Source organism: Panthera leo, chromosome B4 (genome assembly GCF_018350215.1).
Source record: "Panthera leo isolate Ple1 chromosome B4, P.leo_Ple1_pat1.1, whole genome shotgun sequence".
Lineage (NCBI taxonomy): Eukaryota > Metazoa > Chordata > Mammalia > Carnivora > Felidae > Panthera > Panthera leo.
In genome coordinates, this window is record NC_056685.1 from 42,827,347 (window position 1) to 42,845,908 (window position 18,562).

The 18,562-nt window shown below is 40.3% G+C and overlaps 1 protein-coding gene across 2 annotated transcripts in view; it reads right to left on the bottom strand.

Moving 5' to 3' along the window:
• Positions 1-13,772: 13,772 nt before the first annotated feature.
• A2M (alpha-2-macroglobulin) overlaps positions 13,773-18,562 on the bottom strand; it is a 45,756-nt gene continuing 40,966 nt past the window's right edge. For both annotated transcript variants that reach the window (XM_042945764.1, XM_042945762.1), the window contains exons 32-36: positions 17,706-17,796; positions 16,523-16,591; positions 14,991-15,093; positions 14,246-14,287; positions 13,773-13,909 (exon numbers count right to left, since the gene is read on the bottom strand). In XM_042945764.1, coding sequence (XP_042801698.1) covers positions 13,893-13,909; positions 14,246-14,287; positions 14,991-15,093; positions 16,523-16,591; positions 17,706-17,796 — 322 coding nt within the window. In that variant the 3' untranslated portion in view covers positions 13,773-13,892. The remainder of the gene's footprint in view (positions 13,910-14,245; positions 14,288-14,990; positions 15,094-16,522; positions 16,592-17,705; positions 17,797-18,562) is intronic.

The window sequence follows — 18,562 nt, forward strand, 5'->3', positions numbered from 1 at the left end:
TAACCTTCCAAAACAGAAAGCACTAGGATCAAACTGTTTCCACTGGTGAATTCTACCAAATGTTTAAAGAAGAAATGATACAAATTCTCTGTACTCTCTTCCAGAAAATAGAGGGAACACTTCCTAACCCATTCTATGAGGCCAGAATTACCCTAATACCAAAACCTGAGAAAGACATTACAGGAAAGGAAAACTAAATACTCTGTCATGAACAAAAATGCAAAAGTCCTCAACAAAATATTAGCAAATCAAATCCAACAATGTGTAAAAATAATTCTACACCATGAAAAATGGGATTTATTCCAGATATGTGAGCCTAGTCCAACATTTGAAAATCAATTAATGTAGTTCTTCATGTTAACAGGCTAAAGAAGAAAAATCATATGATCATAACAATACATGCAGAAGAGACATTTAACAAAATCCAACACCCATTCATGAGAAAAGCTCCCACCAAACTAGAAATACAGGGAACTTCTTCAACTTGGTAAAGGATATCTACAAAAAACCTACAAGCTATCATTATACTGATGGTGACAGACTAGATGCTTTCCCCTAAAATTCAGAATGAGACAAAGATGTCCCCTCTAATTATTCCTATTCAACCTTGTCCTGTTAATCCTAGCTAATATAATAAGACAAGAAAAGGAAATAAAGGTATACAGATTGGTAAGGAAGAAACAAGACTATCTTTGTTCACAGATTACGTGATTGTCTATATAGAAAATCTGGAAGAATAGAACCTTGAGGGAAGTTTGGTCAGGGTTTTCTGGGTTTTGATTAAAAAAAAAATTAGGCAAATAAATTTGAGAAGGAAGAAAACCAATTAAGAAACTAAAGTTTATGACTGAAATGACTAAACGTTTTAACAGTAAAAACATATCCCAGACAAAACAATTCCTCCAGGCTGGGCAGAAAGAGGTCTGTAGATTTCTTGCAGGTTTTAGAGGGAAGGTTTCCATGGAACACCTGGAAGGCTGATGCCAGGCCCAGCCACTTGTTCTTTGTCAAATATTCCTATCCCTATGAATGACAAGGAGGCCACAGAGTGGTCGATCTAAAACAGTCATGTCGACTACAGACAGATGATTGCAGTAGGGTGCAATACCTTCATCCTGCATTAGTTCCCCACGATGTCTGAGATACATTTCTTGTAGTCCAAAATATCTGAGATAAATTTCTTGTAGTCCAATGGGGATGAGGCGTAGAGTCACATTTCATTTATTAGAAAACAAAGAAATGTAATATTTCTCATAGAATACACTGATTCTAAGAAACACCCCCTGTCCCCGTCCCAAATCAGCCATATCCAGCATTGTGAATGTAATTCTCAAGACTATACTTTCAGGGATCATTTCTATAGTTTGTGAATGTAATTCTGCCCACGGAGAAGGACAATTTGTTCTAGGCACCTTATTTTGTTATCTTCTTGTTTTAAGTTTCCATAATTATTTTATTTCTCTTTTTTCCTCTTCCCTTTGCCTAACTTCTTAATTTTTGTTTTACATGTTTTTTATAATTAATAAGGAAGCAGTACTTACTTTATAAACTTTGCTGCCACCCTGTGGCTAATTTTCATTACTGTACATGAAGAGAGGGCATCCCCACACTTCTGCTAGGCCATCAGAAGAGGGACAAGGGTACAGGAAGCACGTTAAAAAAAAACATTGCAGAACATCCAACATGGTCTTTTACCATAATGCTCAGGATCTTAGTCACGAATCTAGTACATGCTATCGGTGTCTCTTACGTATAAGTGTTTGTCCTTTAAAATCTTGTTAGTCTGAGTCCAACCTTATTTCAGTGGTTCCCACTCCTCATCCTCATCATATGGCTCAATACAAATTTGAGAATTCTTTGGGTCCCGTGAAAAATGCCATTGGTATTTTGATGGGGAGTGCACTGAATCTGTAAATGACTTTGGGTAGTATAGATATTTTAACAATATTGATTCTTCCAATCTGTGAGCACAATATACCTTTCCATTTCTTTGTGTCCTCTTCAGTGTCTTTCATCAATGTCTTAATAGTTTTCAGTGTGTTGTTCTTTCTTCTCCTTGGTTAAATTTATTCCTAGGTATTTTATTCCTTTTGACGTAGCTGTAAGTGGGATCGTTTTTCTTAATTTCTCTTTCTGATAGCTTGGTATTAGTGTATAGAAAGGCAACCAATTTCTGTGTGTTAACCTTGTATCTTTCAACTTTACTGAATTTATTTATTAGTTCTAATAGGCTTTTTTTTCCATGGAATCTTTAGGGTTTTTATATGTAGTATCATGTCATCTTCAAATATTGACAATTTTACTTCTTCCTTACTACTTTGGATGCCTTTTATTTCTTCTTCTTGTCTCACTAGGGCTAGAGCTTACAGTACTATGTAGAACAAAAGTGGCAAGAGTGGGCATACTTGTCTTGTTCCTGATCTTAGAGGAAAAGCTTTCAACTTTTCACTATTTAGTATGGTGTTAGCTGTGGGTTTGTCACATACGGCCTTTGTTATGTAGGCATATGTTCTGTTTATACCTGCTTTGTTGAAAGTTTTTATAATAAATGGGTGCTGAATTTTGCCAAAATTTTTTTTTCTGCATCTTTTGAGATGATCATACGATTTTTATCCTTTGTTTTGTTCACTGATTGATTTGTGCATATTTAACCATCCTTGTATATCTGGAGTAAATCCCACCTGACCATGGTAGATGATCGTTTTAATGTATTATAAAATCTGGTATGCTAATATTTTGTTGAGGATTTTTGCATTTATATTCATTAGGGATATTGGCCTGTAATTTTCTTTCTTTCTTTCTTTCTTTCTTTCTTTCTTTCTTTCTTTCTTCTTCCCTTCTTTCAGTGTCTTTGTCTGATTTTGATATGAGGGTATACCTTGAGGCAAATGAAAATGGAAACACAACTTTCCAGAATCTATGAGACACAACAAAAATAGTTCGAAGAGGGAAGTTAATAGCTATGAAGGCCTACCTCAAGAAACAGGAAAAATTCCAAATAAGCAATCTACCTTTATACCTGAAGGAACTAGTAAAAGAAGAACAAAGCCCAGGGTTAGTAGAAGGAAGGAAATAGTAAGATCACATAGAAAGAAATTAAATAGAGAATAAAAAAAAAATAGAAAAGATCAATGAAACTAAAAGCTGGTTCTTTGAAAAGATAAACAAAACTCATAAGCCACTAGCAAGACTTATCAAGAAAAAAAAGAGAGAGGGCCCAAGTAAATAAAATCAGAAATGAAAGAGAAGTTACAGCTGACACCACAGAAATACAAAGGATCATGAGAGACTATTACAAGCAATTATATGCCAATGAATTGGAAAAGCTAAAAGATATGGATCAATTCCTAGCAATGCGCAATCTTTCAAGACTGAATCATGAAGAAACACAGAATCTTATTAGACCAGTTACAAGTAATGAAATTGAATCAGTAATCTAAAAACTCTCCAAAAAACAACGATCCAGGACCAGATGGCTTCACCGGTGAATTCTGTGAACATTTAAAGAAGAGTTAGTGCCTCTTCTTGAATATAATTCTTTTTAATTTTTTTTATAAGTTTATTTATTTTGAGAGAGAGTGCATGGAAGGGGCAGAGAGAGGAAGAGAGAGAGAGAGAGAGAGAGAGAGAGAGAGAGAGTATCCTAAGCAGGCTCCGAGGTGCGGAATCCTATTTCGGGCTCGAATCCACAAACCATGAAATCGTGACCTGAGCCAAGATCAAGAGCTGGTTGCTTAACTGACTGAGCCACCCAGGCGCCCCTTAAATATAATTCTAGTTGGATATGAACAAACCTTGCTAAAGGAAACAAACCTGGCTACGGCTAAGAATGAGATTCATCAGATATGCACCCTGTAATAAACATCTGCTCTGCTGATGAAGGAATTAGAGGAGTTTTCCAGAGAGCTTGTGCTCCTCTCCTAAGGTGTATATTTCTGTGTTATCATTTAGTTTGAAGAATCTGAGATCAGCCAAAAAAAAAAAAAATGTTTTTTGTATTTAAGGAGGACTGGCTTTGAGAGCAAAATGAAGCCTGGAGGCATGGAATGTGAACTGCTTACCTGTGTTGCAGGGGACACTGTATTCAACAAAAACTGCCTCATCTGAAAGACACAACAGGAGAAAGGCATGAGAAAGGGAGCTTCAGTGGGACAGGGTTTCATGGGGAGGTTTTGAAGGTGTTAGGACTGCACACTTGACTGAATCGGGAACTGCATCATTGTGGAAATAGCTATCGGGGGCAATAGACAAAAATGGTCCAGGAATTTCCATTCTTGATAACAGGGACATAATCCCATTTTCTGGGGGAAAAAATAAAAGCCTGTTTCTACTAGAGTGATTCAAGAAAAGTACGGGGGGGGGGGGTAGTTGTAGTTATGCATGCTTTGGGTTTTCTTTCGATATTGGCTTCTTTTTTCCTTCATGGTATTTTCTTATACTTTCCTCCTGGTCTGAAATACTCAGGAAGTTCTCCACTAATCAGCATGATCCACACACTTCATTTTTCAACTCAAATTTTACTTTCTTTGTTTGCTTTTCCGTGACCACTCAGGCTATAGTTCTCTCCCCATCTCCGATTTCCTACTATAATTATTTGTGTAAGTCTCTAGGCTTTTATTTATGGCTTTGCATTGTTATGTTATCATGTGAAGGAGATTTATATGTCTCTTCGCCTGTAAACACTTCATTGTAAAACTCTTAGTACCTTGCAAAATTTTGCATGATGGATAGGCTTATGTTGTGGGTTGTATTTGTAGTGGTTTTGTAAGGCGAGGTGGCAGGAATAAGTTATGGGTGACAGAATAAGTTGAAAACAGGACCTACGTACAATTGTCCATCACAATCTAATTTCTTTATTATGGATTGCATTTATTTAGGGTTCTTAGTCCTGTTTACTCACCTGTCTCGTCATAATCGTAGACTTTCACGACAGCAGGTTTCAGGTCTCTTATGGGGATGGCTTGTTGAAGTATGAAGGAAAAGCTCAGGGTCTGATTGGTAACCTGCGAAAGGAAAGCAAGAATAATCCAGAACCGGAGAGGCCTCATTTCTCTTTCTTTAGTGTGATTCAGTATTCATCCTTTGAGGAACAAAGGATTTTTTTTATTAAAAATTTTTTTTCTCATGTTTGTTTATTTTTGACATAGAGATGGACGGACAGACAGAGCGCAAGCAGAGGAGGGGCAGAGAGAGAGGAAAACACAGAATCCGAAGCAGGCTCCAGGCTCTGAGCTGTCATCACAAAGCCCGACGTGGGGCTCTAACTCACAAACCATGAGATCATGATCTGAGCTGAAGTCGGACGCTTAACCGACTGAGCCACCCAGGCGCCCCAAGGAAGAATTCTTAGTTGGCTGATAGCATTCGATCTCAAGCCAATTATGCTTTCTAACAGCTCATGTGCATGAATGGTGGTACGGATTTTCCAGTAGGAACCTGAGCAACTAGAGAATGGGTTTTTTTTTTTAATAAAAAGTGTACCAGTTTTTTTTTAACCCATTAAAACAATTACTATTTCCTCGTAATGTCTAATACATGGCTCTGCTCATAGGGAGAGATAAATTCTTTTTGCCGCAGACTCTATCCATATTAATATTTTCTTTTTCTAAAGTTTATTTATTTATTTTGAGAGAGAGAAGGAGAGGGAGAGAGCGAATCCAAGCAGGTTCTGCACTGTCAGTGAGGAGTGTGATATGGGTCTTGAACTCACGACTGTGAGATCATGACCTGAACCGAAGTCAGACGTTTAACCGAATGAGCCACCCAGGGGCCCCCACGTTAACGTTTTCAAATATCTGAAAAACATTTTTCAAAGCGTAAACATACATGTACGAAATCAGAGTGGTGTTCTTGTGTTGCTAATGAAATCAATAACATTACTTTATGATAAAATGGACTATGATTAATACATCTAGACTGATCATCTTTATCTATCAATCAACCAATCAACCAACCATGTATCTATCATCTGTCTAATTTTTTGTATCCGTGCATGTTAAATGAGATTGATATCACTGATCAACTCTTGGGAACGCTTCCTATCCTTTTTTTTTTTTTTATGTTTATTTTTGCGAGAGAGACCAAGAGAGAGTGTGAGCCAGCATGAGTGGGGGAGGAGCAGAGAGAGACAGATACTGAAGATCCGAAGTGAGCTTTGCTCTGACAGCAGAGAACCCGATGTGGGCTCGAACTCATGAACCATGAGATCATTAATGCCGAACTCAGACGCTTAACCGACTGGGCCACCCAGGTGCCCCAACACTTCCTATCCTTCGTCGTAACTTTCGACAGGGCTTCTAAATGATCAGGCCTGTTTGCGGAAAAGAGTGTTTCCCTGAAGTAAATGGAAATGCTCATATTGCCATACTAGTATGAACAAATCCATGCCCACTGGCCTCCCCAAGCCCCCTTGCTCCTGACACTCCCAAGTTCCAGGGAAGCCTGCAGTGGGGAAAGAGAATTTACAACATTATCTTATGGAACAGAGAAGACGTGCTTTCTCAAAAGGCTTTCCTTCTGATTGCTCTTCCCATATCATGTACTTCCCAGGTGAAGAGACCCACCTAAAAGGACTTTCCACTTGGATGTGTTAAGCAAGGCTGCAGGGCCCTTACCTGTTCCACATAAATTGACACATTGTTGTTCCTCGCTTTCTCCTGCCAATGTGGCTAGATCGTTCAAGATGAGGCAAATGAGAGAAATCCCCAATGTTAACTGAAGCCTTTCAGTGCTAAGAGACAAGTAGACTGTGGGACTGAAGTCTGTATTAAAAAAGCTGAGATTAAATGTCTTTAAATGAGCGTGAAGATATTTGTCCAGTAGAATGGAAACATATACAGGAAATTGTGAATACCAGTACTTAGACACAAAGGTAAATATTCCTATGACTAAGAAATAGGTATCCCTGGCTTTTGTTTAAAGGTATCCTTTAACCAAAGGATAAAGGGAGAAGTATCCTCAAGTTGGATAGCGATTCATTTGAGATTATCTATGAAGGTATCTTTCTCTATTCTAACATTGATCTCAGCTTTCTCTGAATTCTCGCGGTATTTAAAAACTATACCAACAATTTTGGTGCTTAATTATATCTTGTCCTTAAATGTTATTTGATAGCTTCAGTTATTGTTTTTTTTTTTAATTTTTTTTCTTTTAGTATTCTTTAACATTTATTTATTTTTGAGACAGAGAGAGACAGAGAATGAACAGGGGAGGGGCAGAGAGAGAGGGACACACAGAATCTGAAACAGGCTCCAGGCTCTGAGCTGTCAGCACAGAGCCCAATGCGGGGCTCGAACTCACGGACCGTGAGATCATGACTTGAGCCGAAGTCGGATGCTTAACCAACCAAGCCACCCAGGTGCCCCTCTTTTAGTATTCTTAACTAGAATGTAGGCTCAATTAATCCCAACATCTTTCTTACAATTCTTGTATTGGAACCTAACACAATGCTAACCATACACTTGGTCGCAGATAAATTCAGTTTCCTTAGATTAGGCCCAATGTTGCCCTGATGCACGTTGACATGGTGAGAATGTTGTTGGTATAGCCTTATGCTAGGGAGACAGAAAATTCAAACACCTACCATCCATTTACCATTTTCACTGTTGGTTTTAGGAGAATGAAATCAGATACTATCTTTACATCAGCGATCGCCTTGTTGGAGGCCGCATGGCTTCCTGTCTAGCTGTAGACCCAAGAAAGAGAAGAACCAGGCCTCCCGATTTGTTGAATCCTGCTCTCCTTTAAGGTCCACCACAAGCCTTTTGTCAAGTAGCTTTTTAAGTAGCTTTCTCTACGTAGCTTTCCTAACTGCTGCCTTGTCCTCAGTGATATTTCCATCCTTAGAAATATATAGTCAATGTATTTTTATAGATGGTATCAGTGGTTCTGAAAACTGACTATATAACAGAATCAGCTGCAGAACTCATGAAAATATAGATGCCTGGGCACAGCTCCAGAAATACCGAATTAAATCTCTGAGGGGGGAACCTGGAAATATCCATTTTTAAATAAATTTTACAAAAGAGAATAACTAGATTTTAGAATCTCTGGTATCTACTACTACCTTGAAACGTACACATTTTAGGTTAATGATTATCTTTTTCTTATGTGCAAATGACCTTCACAACTAGACTATAGACTCCTTTAGGTAAGATACCTATCTTATTTATATTCCCCACAGCTTCTTGAATGTATTTTTGCTTAATTAATGTAACTCACTTTTATAAAATACATTTAGCTTATTTGTCTTTTGACGATGGGCCAAATCGTGAATATTATTTTTTTCTTTTTGTCTGGGAGCCATTGGATTTTCTTTAAAAAAATTTTTTTAACGTTTATTTTTGAGACAGAGAGAGACAAAGCATGAACGGGGAAGGGTCAGAGAGACAGGGAGACACAGAATCTGAAACAGGCTCCAGGCTCTGAGTTGTCAGCACAGAGCCCGACGCAGGGCTTGAACTCACGGACCGCGACATCACTACCTGAGCCGAAGTCGGACGCTTAACCGACTGAGCCACCCAGGTGCCCCCGGATTTTACTTTTAGGTAATCTTTCCACCCAGTATGGGGCTTGAAATCACATCCCTGAGATCAAGAGTCACACGCTCCCCTGGACTGAGCCAGCCAGGTGCCCCAAGACCCATTAGATTTTGTAATTATAGCCAGAGTCACCTTTTCTGTTCCAAGTAAAGCTTTTGAAGAATGCTAGTGAATTGTGAATTATTTTTCTGTAGAAAACTAGAATTTTATTTTATTTATTTGATTTGAGAGAGAGAGAGAGAGAGAGAGAGAGAGATTGCACACACGTGAGCAAGGGAAAGGGGCGGAGGGAGAGACAGAGAATCTCAAACAGGCTCCATGTTAAGCACAGAGCCCAATGTGGGGCTTGATCTCACAAACCTGGGATCATGAATTGAGCCAATATCAAGAATTGGATGCCCAATTAACTAAGCCTCCCAGGTGCCCCTAGAAAACTGGAATTTGAAAAGAAGATTTCCTTTGGAGATAAGGAAGAATGAGTTCACATTGAAGTACTTTTGAAAGTATTATTGAAAGGACTTGTTTATTCTTCAGCAATCGTTGTGGGTAATAAAAGAATCCTAGAGGTAGACAAATTAGGCCCATAACTGTACCAATTCTTCATTGTCCACATTGGTGAAGACAGTTTTTTTTTTTTTCATTGACGAGGCAAAAACTTAACGACGAGGATTACTTTAGGTCTTCCTGAATCTATGTACTCGAGAGTTCTAGGTGCGAATGTTTTCAGGGCTAGATAATACAGACAGATATTTTTACCTGACTTCAGTGAGATTTGGAAACTTATGTGGGTTTTAGGTCCGTCACAAGTTTGGGGTATTGCCTGTACTTGTAGACTGAATGCAGATTCCTTGCTCTCCAAGAAAACCTTGTATTTCGGAGCTATCTGTGGAACATTATGAATAGAAAGCGTTTCCCATCCAGAGGACCATTCAATGGGTCAAAATTCCATTTCTCCCGATGTGCCCTTTTATTGCCCATGTAGGAATAAATAGAGTTTACATTTTCAGGAGGAAGGATTACAATTGAACCTCTCCAACTTTCCATGAGAATCTTACCTGAATATACACACATCCTTCCTGTGACAGGTTTATTTTGCACTGCCCCACCCCCCCGCCCCCCCTGCCCCGAGGACTGTCTGGTAATGAGACTCGAGGTAGTAACAAGAGGTTGGTATTCTCCAATTAGAATTTTGTGGAAAATGTTTTTGAAGACTGAATAGTCGCCAAAGCAGCTTTCTCAGTCTGACAAAAGTGGTTGCTCCGTATCTGGAGAAAGCATGGTGAGCTGTAAGCACAGAGCCCCACGCAGGGCTCTAACCCACAAACCGTGAGATCATGACCTGAGCTGAAGTTAGACGCTTAACCAACTGAGCCACCCAGGCACTCCTAAATATGTGCTTTTTAAAGAGTGTTTTGACTTTAGGGTCCCTTGAAATCCCATATGATTTTAGGATGGGTTTTCCATTTTTGCACAAAACACGATTGAAACCTCGATAGGGGTTTCAGTGAATCTGCCTATAAATTGCTTTGTCATTTAAAAAATATATTTTCATTTTTAACCATAGTTTTAAATTCTTAAAGAAACAGCATCGCTTTTCCTCGGCCATTGCATGGATGCACGTACATATCGTACTCAGTGCTGAAGTATTTGGGGGAGGAGTGGAGAGTTAAAGTCTCTGTGAGCCACCTGGCTCGTCCTCCCCAGGAAGTCTCCAGCACCCTGGCTTCCTTGGGTGTCATTCACTGCCATTTTATTGATTTGTTTTGAGGTTTAATTTTTTAGTGCTTAGTTATTTTTGAGAGAGAGAACACGAGAGCACTATCAGCACAGAGCCCAATGTGGGGTTCCAACTCGTGAACCGTGAGATCGTGCCCTGAGCTGAAGTCAGATGCTTAACCGACTGGGCCACCCAGGTGCCCCCTGTTACATTTTAATTAGGTAATTACGTCACCAGTTAGACATCTGTCTCTCCTGCTGGGCTGTAGCAGGACTTCCTCAGATTTCTTCCCCTGTGCACCCTGAGTACCTAGCACAGTGTCCTGTACATCTCAGGAGCTGATGGGACCCTGAAAAGGTAGGGGGAAACGTGCGGGACCCGACAAGCCAGAAAGAACCATTGGACTAATGTAATGGGAAGCCGCCAAAGGGCTTTAGACAAAGAAGAGTTACAACCAGATGTGAAAAATCCGGGCGCCTGGGTGGCTCAGTTGGGTGAGTGTCTGACTCTTGGTTTCGGCTCAAGTCATGATCTCACCATTCGTGAATTCGAGCCCCACCTCGAGCCCTGTGCTGTCAGGGTGGAGCCTGTTTGGGATTCTCTCTCCCTCTCTCTGCCTCTCCCCTGCTTGGGCTCTTTCTCTCTCTCTCTCTCTCTCTCTCTCTCAAAATACGTAAATACACTTAAAAATATGTGAATTTTCCGAAGAAGACTTTGGCTGCAATTTGGTGAGTGGTTTGGAGACACGAATGCTCTGGAGGGCACAGCAGCTCTTAAGGTGGGAGGTGAAGGCAGCCTGGGCGAGGGTGAAGGCCATGAGGATGGGAGGGAGGCTGTGAACCTTTTACAGGAGGGAACCTGCACAATTAGAGTTTGGAACGGGATCATTTTAGATCCCGAACCATCGGCTGCTCAGTGCTGGCTGGGCGTCAGAGTCCTACAGCGCGAGGCCCAGGGGATCCTGGGAGGAGTTGGCCCACAGCCCCCAAGCCTCAGACCTATTGCCCTCCTCCCCCTGCCTTGTTGGCAGAACAAATGTAAGGGCATTAACCCAATTACCTGCATTTTCCAATATATTTTTAAAGTCTCAGCTTTCTGTCAACGCTACTCAGGAAATTGGAGAAAACGATTGGATTCCTAATTGTAATTTTTAAAGCAAGTAATTTCAGATTTGCTTTTTTTTTTTTTTTTAAGAGAGGGTGTGAGTAGAGGACGGGCAGGGCAGAGGGAGAGGGAGAGAGAGAATCTTAAGCAGACTCCACACTCAGTGCAGAGCTTAACATGGGGCTCCATCTCACGGCCATGAGATCATGACCTGATCCGAAATCAAGAGTTGGTCGCTTAACTGACTGAGCTGCTACCCAGGCACCTCTCAGCTCTGCTTTCTTGTGGTTAACTGCTCTCTGGGTGTATTGTTACCCTTACTCAGAAACGACCTTGAGTGTGTCCATTTTTGCATAGATTTCCCTTGAAGAAGTCATGGGATTATTGACAAGCTTTAAAAGATCGTTTCAATAAAGAGCTACCATTTAAGTTTTGAATGTTTTTGTGTGTCAAGAACTAGATTAAGCACACTGCTCGCAGCTATCTCGTGAGGTAATCGCTGTTTCTAGGCCCATTTCGCAGATGAACCGGAAGTGACTGCTGGTTCCAGCCGGCACCGCTGTGCCCAGTGAGGTCCGTTATGTGGAGGACCTTTGGCTTTTCATCCTCATACACGCTTGTGGAGGCTGATAATATTCTCCTTTTATACAGATCAGAAAACTGAGTTGTGAGAGGCAGTAAGTGCTGGGTAAGATTACATAGGTGCTAAATGCCAGAGCTGGATGTTGAGACCATCCCGCTTTCCACATCTTTGGAAACCTATGCTTTTCCCACCACACCACCCTGAAAATTATATAAAATATGGAAGGGAGGTGATTCTCCAAAGAGGGAAACCCTGACCACTTCACCGTTAGGATAATCATTTCTTCCCTGTGTTTTTGGAAGGACTTTAGCTTGGTCCTGGGTATCGAATTTGTGCTGAATAAATTTTGTGCTCCCTCGGCCCTGTGAGGTTTTCGGTGAGGGGCCTCCGCAGTGATATTGCAGCTTTGCAAGTGGTTTGGAATTCATGTAGGGTTGAGAGGGGGAGGCTGGAATGTATGGAGTTCAGTGATAGCTTTTATCTTTTACTTTTGCCCAGTCCAGAGTTAGAGCTCAGAATGCTTGAACTTCAAAGTCCTTTAAAGCTCTTAGCCAAGGGGTGCCTGGGTGGCTCAGTCGGTTAAGCGTCCGACTTCAGCTCAGGTCACGATCTCGCGGTCCTTGAGTTCGAGCCCCACGTCGGGCTCTGTGCTGATGGCTCAGAGCCTGGAGCCTGCTTCCGATTCTGTGTCTCCCTCTCTCTCTGCCCCTCCCCCGTTCATGCTGTGTCTCTCTCTGTCTCAAAAATAAACAAACGTTAAAAAAAAAAAAAAAAGCTCTTAGCCGATACCATCCAAGCTTCTGTCAAACCAACCCAAATGAAGATGAGGACTCCTAGGATTATTCCAGAGATCTCTCCAAGCTCTTGGAGTTTCTGCTCCTCTAGCCACACAATAAATGATTTCGATACTTCCCACAAAGAAAATGTAGAGATCGGATATTGTGGGGATGCTGATTTCTGCCTCTGAATTGCTTCTTGAGTTTTCACCTATGCTTTGATCCTGGCTCAAAGTTCTGGGGGAAAAAAAATGCTCCAATATAACACTCCTATTTGGGCTGCTGAGTTCTATAGATTTTTTATTTTAGAAGGACTCGTTTCTGATGTGTCACCCCTTCAGCTTTTTTCAATCTGACATCCTTTATTGAAACCGATCACTTGTATCAATCAATGGCAGATTTGGTTCTGAGGACATGTAATCCCAGTTCAGGTGAAGTTCTAACTAGTTATGCTGCCTCCCAATGTAACTTATCCAACATTGTATTTCATTATTTCCCTTTAACGTGGGAAGTCTTTTCCAGTCGAGACAGTCTTATTCTCTCCTAAAATGCACTCTGGCTTTTTCTTAGGGTATTCCTGTAACCAAACACCCTTCCCACTCTCCTAGTACATAATCCTTCTCCTGAAGCCCCAAGTGAAACCTACTCAGACCAATATCCTGGTAACATTTATTTTTTTATTTTTTTATTTTATTTTATTTATTTATTTTTTTAAACGTTTATTTATTTGTGAGACAGAGAGAGACAGAGCATGAACGGGGGAGGGGCAGAGAGAGAGGGAGACACAGAATCGGAAGCAGGCTCCAGGCTCCGAGTCATCAGCCCAGAGCCCGACGCGGGGCTCGAACTCATGGACCGCGAGATCGTGACCTGAGCCGAAGTCGGACGCTCAACCGACTGAGCCACCCAGGCGCCCCTGCCGGTAACATTTTTAATTTTCTGAAGTCCCTCAACCCTTGATTGCTATCAATGTTTAATCTTAAGGTTCTACTGGGAATTATATGGAAATGTTATAAATGTTTATTGAATGAATGAGGAACCAGCGATAAAGATTGGCCAGAAAAAAAGGTTTATTCCTCAGATCTTCAGACATACAAAAATTCTTTTCTTCCACAGAGACCTGAGTCTGTGGAACAGGTATTCCAGCAAAGCAGTTTTCATTGAAGTGGTCTTCAAGCATTTCCATGATCTGTGAGAGTGGAAAGAAGAGAAAATCAAGAGGGACATGGGTCTCCTGAGCAACGAATATTCTGTCCTTTAGATCTGGGTAGCACGGTGCCTAAGGAAACCTGATTAATATAGTGGGAAGTGAGATTTATTACTTACAATTATTCAAAAAGTAACCCTATGGACTCTTTAAAGTTTGGCCATCAGTGACCTTTTCCCAACAAATGAAGTTTTCAGTAATAAGTTGAACTATGAGCAAGAGGGTATCTATGAAAAGCATTTAGCCAGAATTTCATGTTATTGGAGGGACAAGCCAAAGGGGGTGTGACTGCATTTGGAAAGCGTGTGCATTGCTTACCTTTGCTGCAAGGGGCACTGTACTCAGCAATTGCAAACTCATCTGAATGAAAACAAAAACCATTAGGTGAAGTGAGAGGGATAGCAAACACCTGGGGAGACAGGTCCCTTAAAAAATCTTTCCTTATGGGAAGACTTGGGTCGGAAACTTCAGCATCATCCATTTGATGCGTTGCTTGTGGCCTTCTGTTGCCAACTCTTCAAATACAGTGTGTTGTGTTTCTCTTTACCCTACGCTTCTGAAGGACAGTTCACATGTTATACTTCTTTAAATCTCATGGTGTCTTATCGTTGACTTATCTGAAGAAAAGGGAGCTAAATGTCCTACAGGTGGTTGGTATTAGTAATTGACATATTTATACAACTGGGAGTTTCTACAACGTATGTATAGAAGACAGAGAAGAATCAGACTTGATGGAGACAAAATGAAGTAAATAAGAATAGTTAGTGTAATAAGGGGCCCCAATACAGTTCTCAAATCGAAATTTCTGTGATCAGAAATTTAATTTCTAGGGGTGCATGGGTGGCTCAGTCAGTCGAGTGACCAACTCTTGATATTGGCTCAGGTCACGATCTCACGGTCGTGGGATCGAGCCCCGCCTCGGGCCCTGCACTGAGTGTGGAGTCTGCTTGGGATTCTCCCTCTTTCTCTCCCTCTGCCCCTCTCCCTGGTTTTCTTGCTCTCTCTAAAAATTAAAAAAAAAAAAAAGAAATTTAATTTCTATGTGGAAGTTGTTCACACTTACCTGTCTCATAGTAATCGTAGACTTTCACTATGGCTGGCTTCAGATCTCTCACTGGGATATCTTGCAGAACCATGAAGGACAAGCTCAGTGTCTCATTGGTCACCTAGAAAGCAAAAGGGAATTAAAATTTTTCTTCTGTCTTCTTCGAAGGAGTTTAAGTATTCATCTACTTTCTTGGGGGAAAAGAACCTTTTTTTTTAATCAACAAACAGTGTCCTTAAATTGCAGAAAGTTCCCAGAGTGAATGAAAAATTCCAAAATTTTTCTTAAATAATCCAATCAATTCATATAGTCGTATAAATAAATGCTAGTCCATGGGCTCTGTTTATAGGGGGTGAATGATATATGATTTTATTGATTGAATGGTCATGTCCATTTTTACATATCCAGAGATTTGGTATAATTTTACTTCGCAATCTTGTAGAAATACTGTGTGAACTCAAAAAGGAATATAAAAAATTGATCATTACAGCCTTACTAAAATTTCATAAAACTTATAAACTATAACATCCATTAATATATGAATGCATAAATTATGTTAGATTATACAACTATAAAGTGAGATTAGTTTATGGGCGGACTGATCTTATCATTTTTTGGTACATCCTTGCTGAGATGGACAGTATTTTCCCCTTTTATATTGTTGATGTGCTGTTGATATAATAATTGAGGTGTCAATTATATAATTGATATATTTGAGATATAATATATAATTGATATAGCAGCATCAACATAAGAATTGATGTTGATATAATTATGTAAAGAAGAAACCATTGGGTTTACCACTGGGTTTCTTCCTTACATTATTCAATATTTTCAAAATAGATTATGGACATAAAAAACACATTGTATAGAGAATTTCTTGCTTATGAGGCCTAGAAATATTCATATCCCAATATTATAATAAGCCATTTCTTCCCATTGTCTCACATGAAATGTGAATAAAGGAGAGGAGAATGTTTATTGGAATTAATATTAGAACGCTCATTTAAAAAAATGTTTTTTTGAGAGAGACAGCACAAGCAGGGGAGGGGCAGAGAGAGAGGGAGAGAGTGAATCCCTCTGCTCAGCACAGAACCTGACACGGCGCTCGAACTCATGGACTGTGAGATCATGACCTGACTCAAAATCAAGAGCTGGACACTTAGCCCACCCAAGCACCCCTAGAATGCTCAAAGTTTTGCCATGAGGTGATGTCTCCAAAATGTCTTCATTCACTTCTTTTAGAATAGGATTATTATAACTCCCTTAGAAGGAGGATTATCAGGGTGCTTGGGTGGCTCAGTCAGTTAAGCATCCGACTTCGGCTCAGGTCATGATCTCGCGGTCTGTGAGTTCGAGCCCCGCGTCGGGCCCTGTGCTGACAGCTCCGAGCCTGAAGCCTGCTTCGGATTCTGTATCTCCCTCTCTCTCTGCCCCTCCCCCACTCACACTCTGTCTCTCTCTCCTTCAAAAATAAATAAACATTAAAAAAAATTTTAGAAGAAGTATTATCTATATTTTTTTCACAACTAGAGTGGCAGGGCTCTCACCTTATCCAGATAAATCAAAACATGGTTGTTGCTGACTTCTGTTCGGCTCACGTGGTTAGATCTTTCAAGCTGGAGAAAATTAATACATCACAAATGTTAATAAACAGACGAAGCCTCTGGGGAAACCAGAGAAAAGGAGAATTTGGATTACCAAATTAAGCCTGAGGGTAAAGCTGCTTCGAATGATTTTTGTAAGTAAAGATGATAATGTTTTTAAAGTAAAAATGAAAGATACTTGGGAGGCAGCATTTAATATTAGTTTGGCACATGCCTATGTGTAATGTTGATATATCTGCAGAAATGTGAAATAAATGTCCTAAACTTGAGAATTTTCCGTATTTCAATGTTCAAGTTACATTCTATTCCTTCATGAAGGAGGTTTCCTTTTTTAACTGTTTTTTTTTTTTAAATTTTTTGCCTGCTCTAATTTATAGCAATCTCATTTTCCTCCGAACTTCTGTAATACTTCTAGTTTGTGCCCGTTGGTTATTTTTCATATATTTTTTCCACTGGTGCATAAGCTTTATCTTAAGAGTCTAAGCTCCAGGAATCTGCTGATATTCTTCTAGTACGTTGTGGCTTCTCGAAGAGAGCTGTTTGTGAAATGAGACACACAGTCCCTCCGGGGGTCATCAAAGCAGCGGATGAAAAGTCTGTTGTATCTGGCAAGGTTACCATGTCTGCCCGGAAGGCTCAGGGGACTAAATGAATATTATCCCTAATCCCTGCCACCCTAGTCTTAATCAGTGGTGGAAGGATGGTCTCAGCACTGTTTGTCTCTGTTGGCCATTTGAGTTTAAAAGTAAGACTGGTTAATGATAATAATGCCTCGTAAAACCTTCAGAAGGAAGGGAGAATGTTTTGTGGACCATTCGTTTGTGTGTGTGGGTGTTTTAAGTTATTAGATTTTTAAAATAAATACTTTTGAATGGGAACAGCGTGATCAAAAACCTGTTCACAGAATTTTGAGATGCATGAAAACAGAGTTCCATGAGGAAAAAAGAAAAAAAAACCCACCACACATCAAAAAACCCATATACAAGCAGGCTAAATTGTATTTCTGATTTGGAGAAAGTGCTAGCCTTTGGTAGAAGTTGATTTAAAATATTTTAAGATTTTCTCAGTCTGGAGATACATAAAACATCAAATAAACTAGAGCCTCCTGGACGTATAATAGACCTACCATTTTCACTGTTGGTTTCAGGGGAATGAAGCCAGATATCATCTTCACATCAGTAATCACCATGTTGGTGGTGGGACGGCTCCCAGTGTAACTGAAGATTTGGGGAAGAAAGGAAATTAGGGCCTTCCGTGTTTTCTCCCATGTCCACAGTAAGCCATCACAGCCCTCAATAGTACATGAAAGCCTTCCTAAATATCCCACCCAAGTGATAGGGAGCTTGTTAAAGCCACAGAGACCGGGCTTTACCCTAAACCTGATGAATCAGGATTTTACGTGTGTGGACTCGAGGTTCTGGAGTTGAAGGAAGCTCTGTGAGTGACACATAGCTGGGCCTGAGACCGCTAACCTCTGCGCGTTATTTGTTACGTATACTTTTAACTTTTGTCCTGAACGGTATCCCCAGCCAGGGTAGAACATTCCTGTGGGCAGAAACGTTTTTTGGTAAGCCCTGGAGCTATTTGAATGTTGCTGTGCATGTATGCAAATCGATTATTTTGTGTGTAATCTGAGGTTTACTTATTGTCGGTAGGAATTCTAACTACAGACTCACTACGTCCTTCTATTCAGACGTTTTGGCAATCGGAGAGAGCAAGAACGATATAGAATTTCATTACAATAGAATGAATTCACTTACATTTAGAATTAAATCAGGAATTCGGGTCAGAGGCAAGGGTGAATGTTCTCTTTTTTTAGTTCTTATTGAGGGGACTTAACTTTTCAATAATGAGGTTTCACAATCACAGATCCTGGAGGCAGGGGAGGCACAATGCATATACCCCATCATGAAGCGATTCTGTATCGGCATGAGGACGCGTTGCTTTTTACAACAAATGTAGTGCAAACATTTATTGCCACGC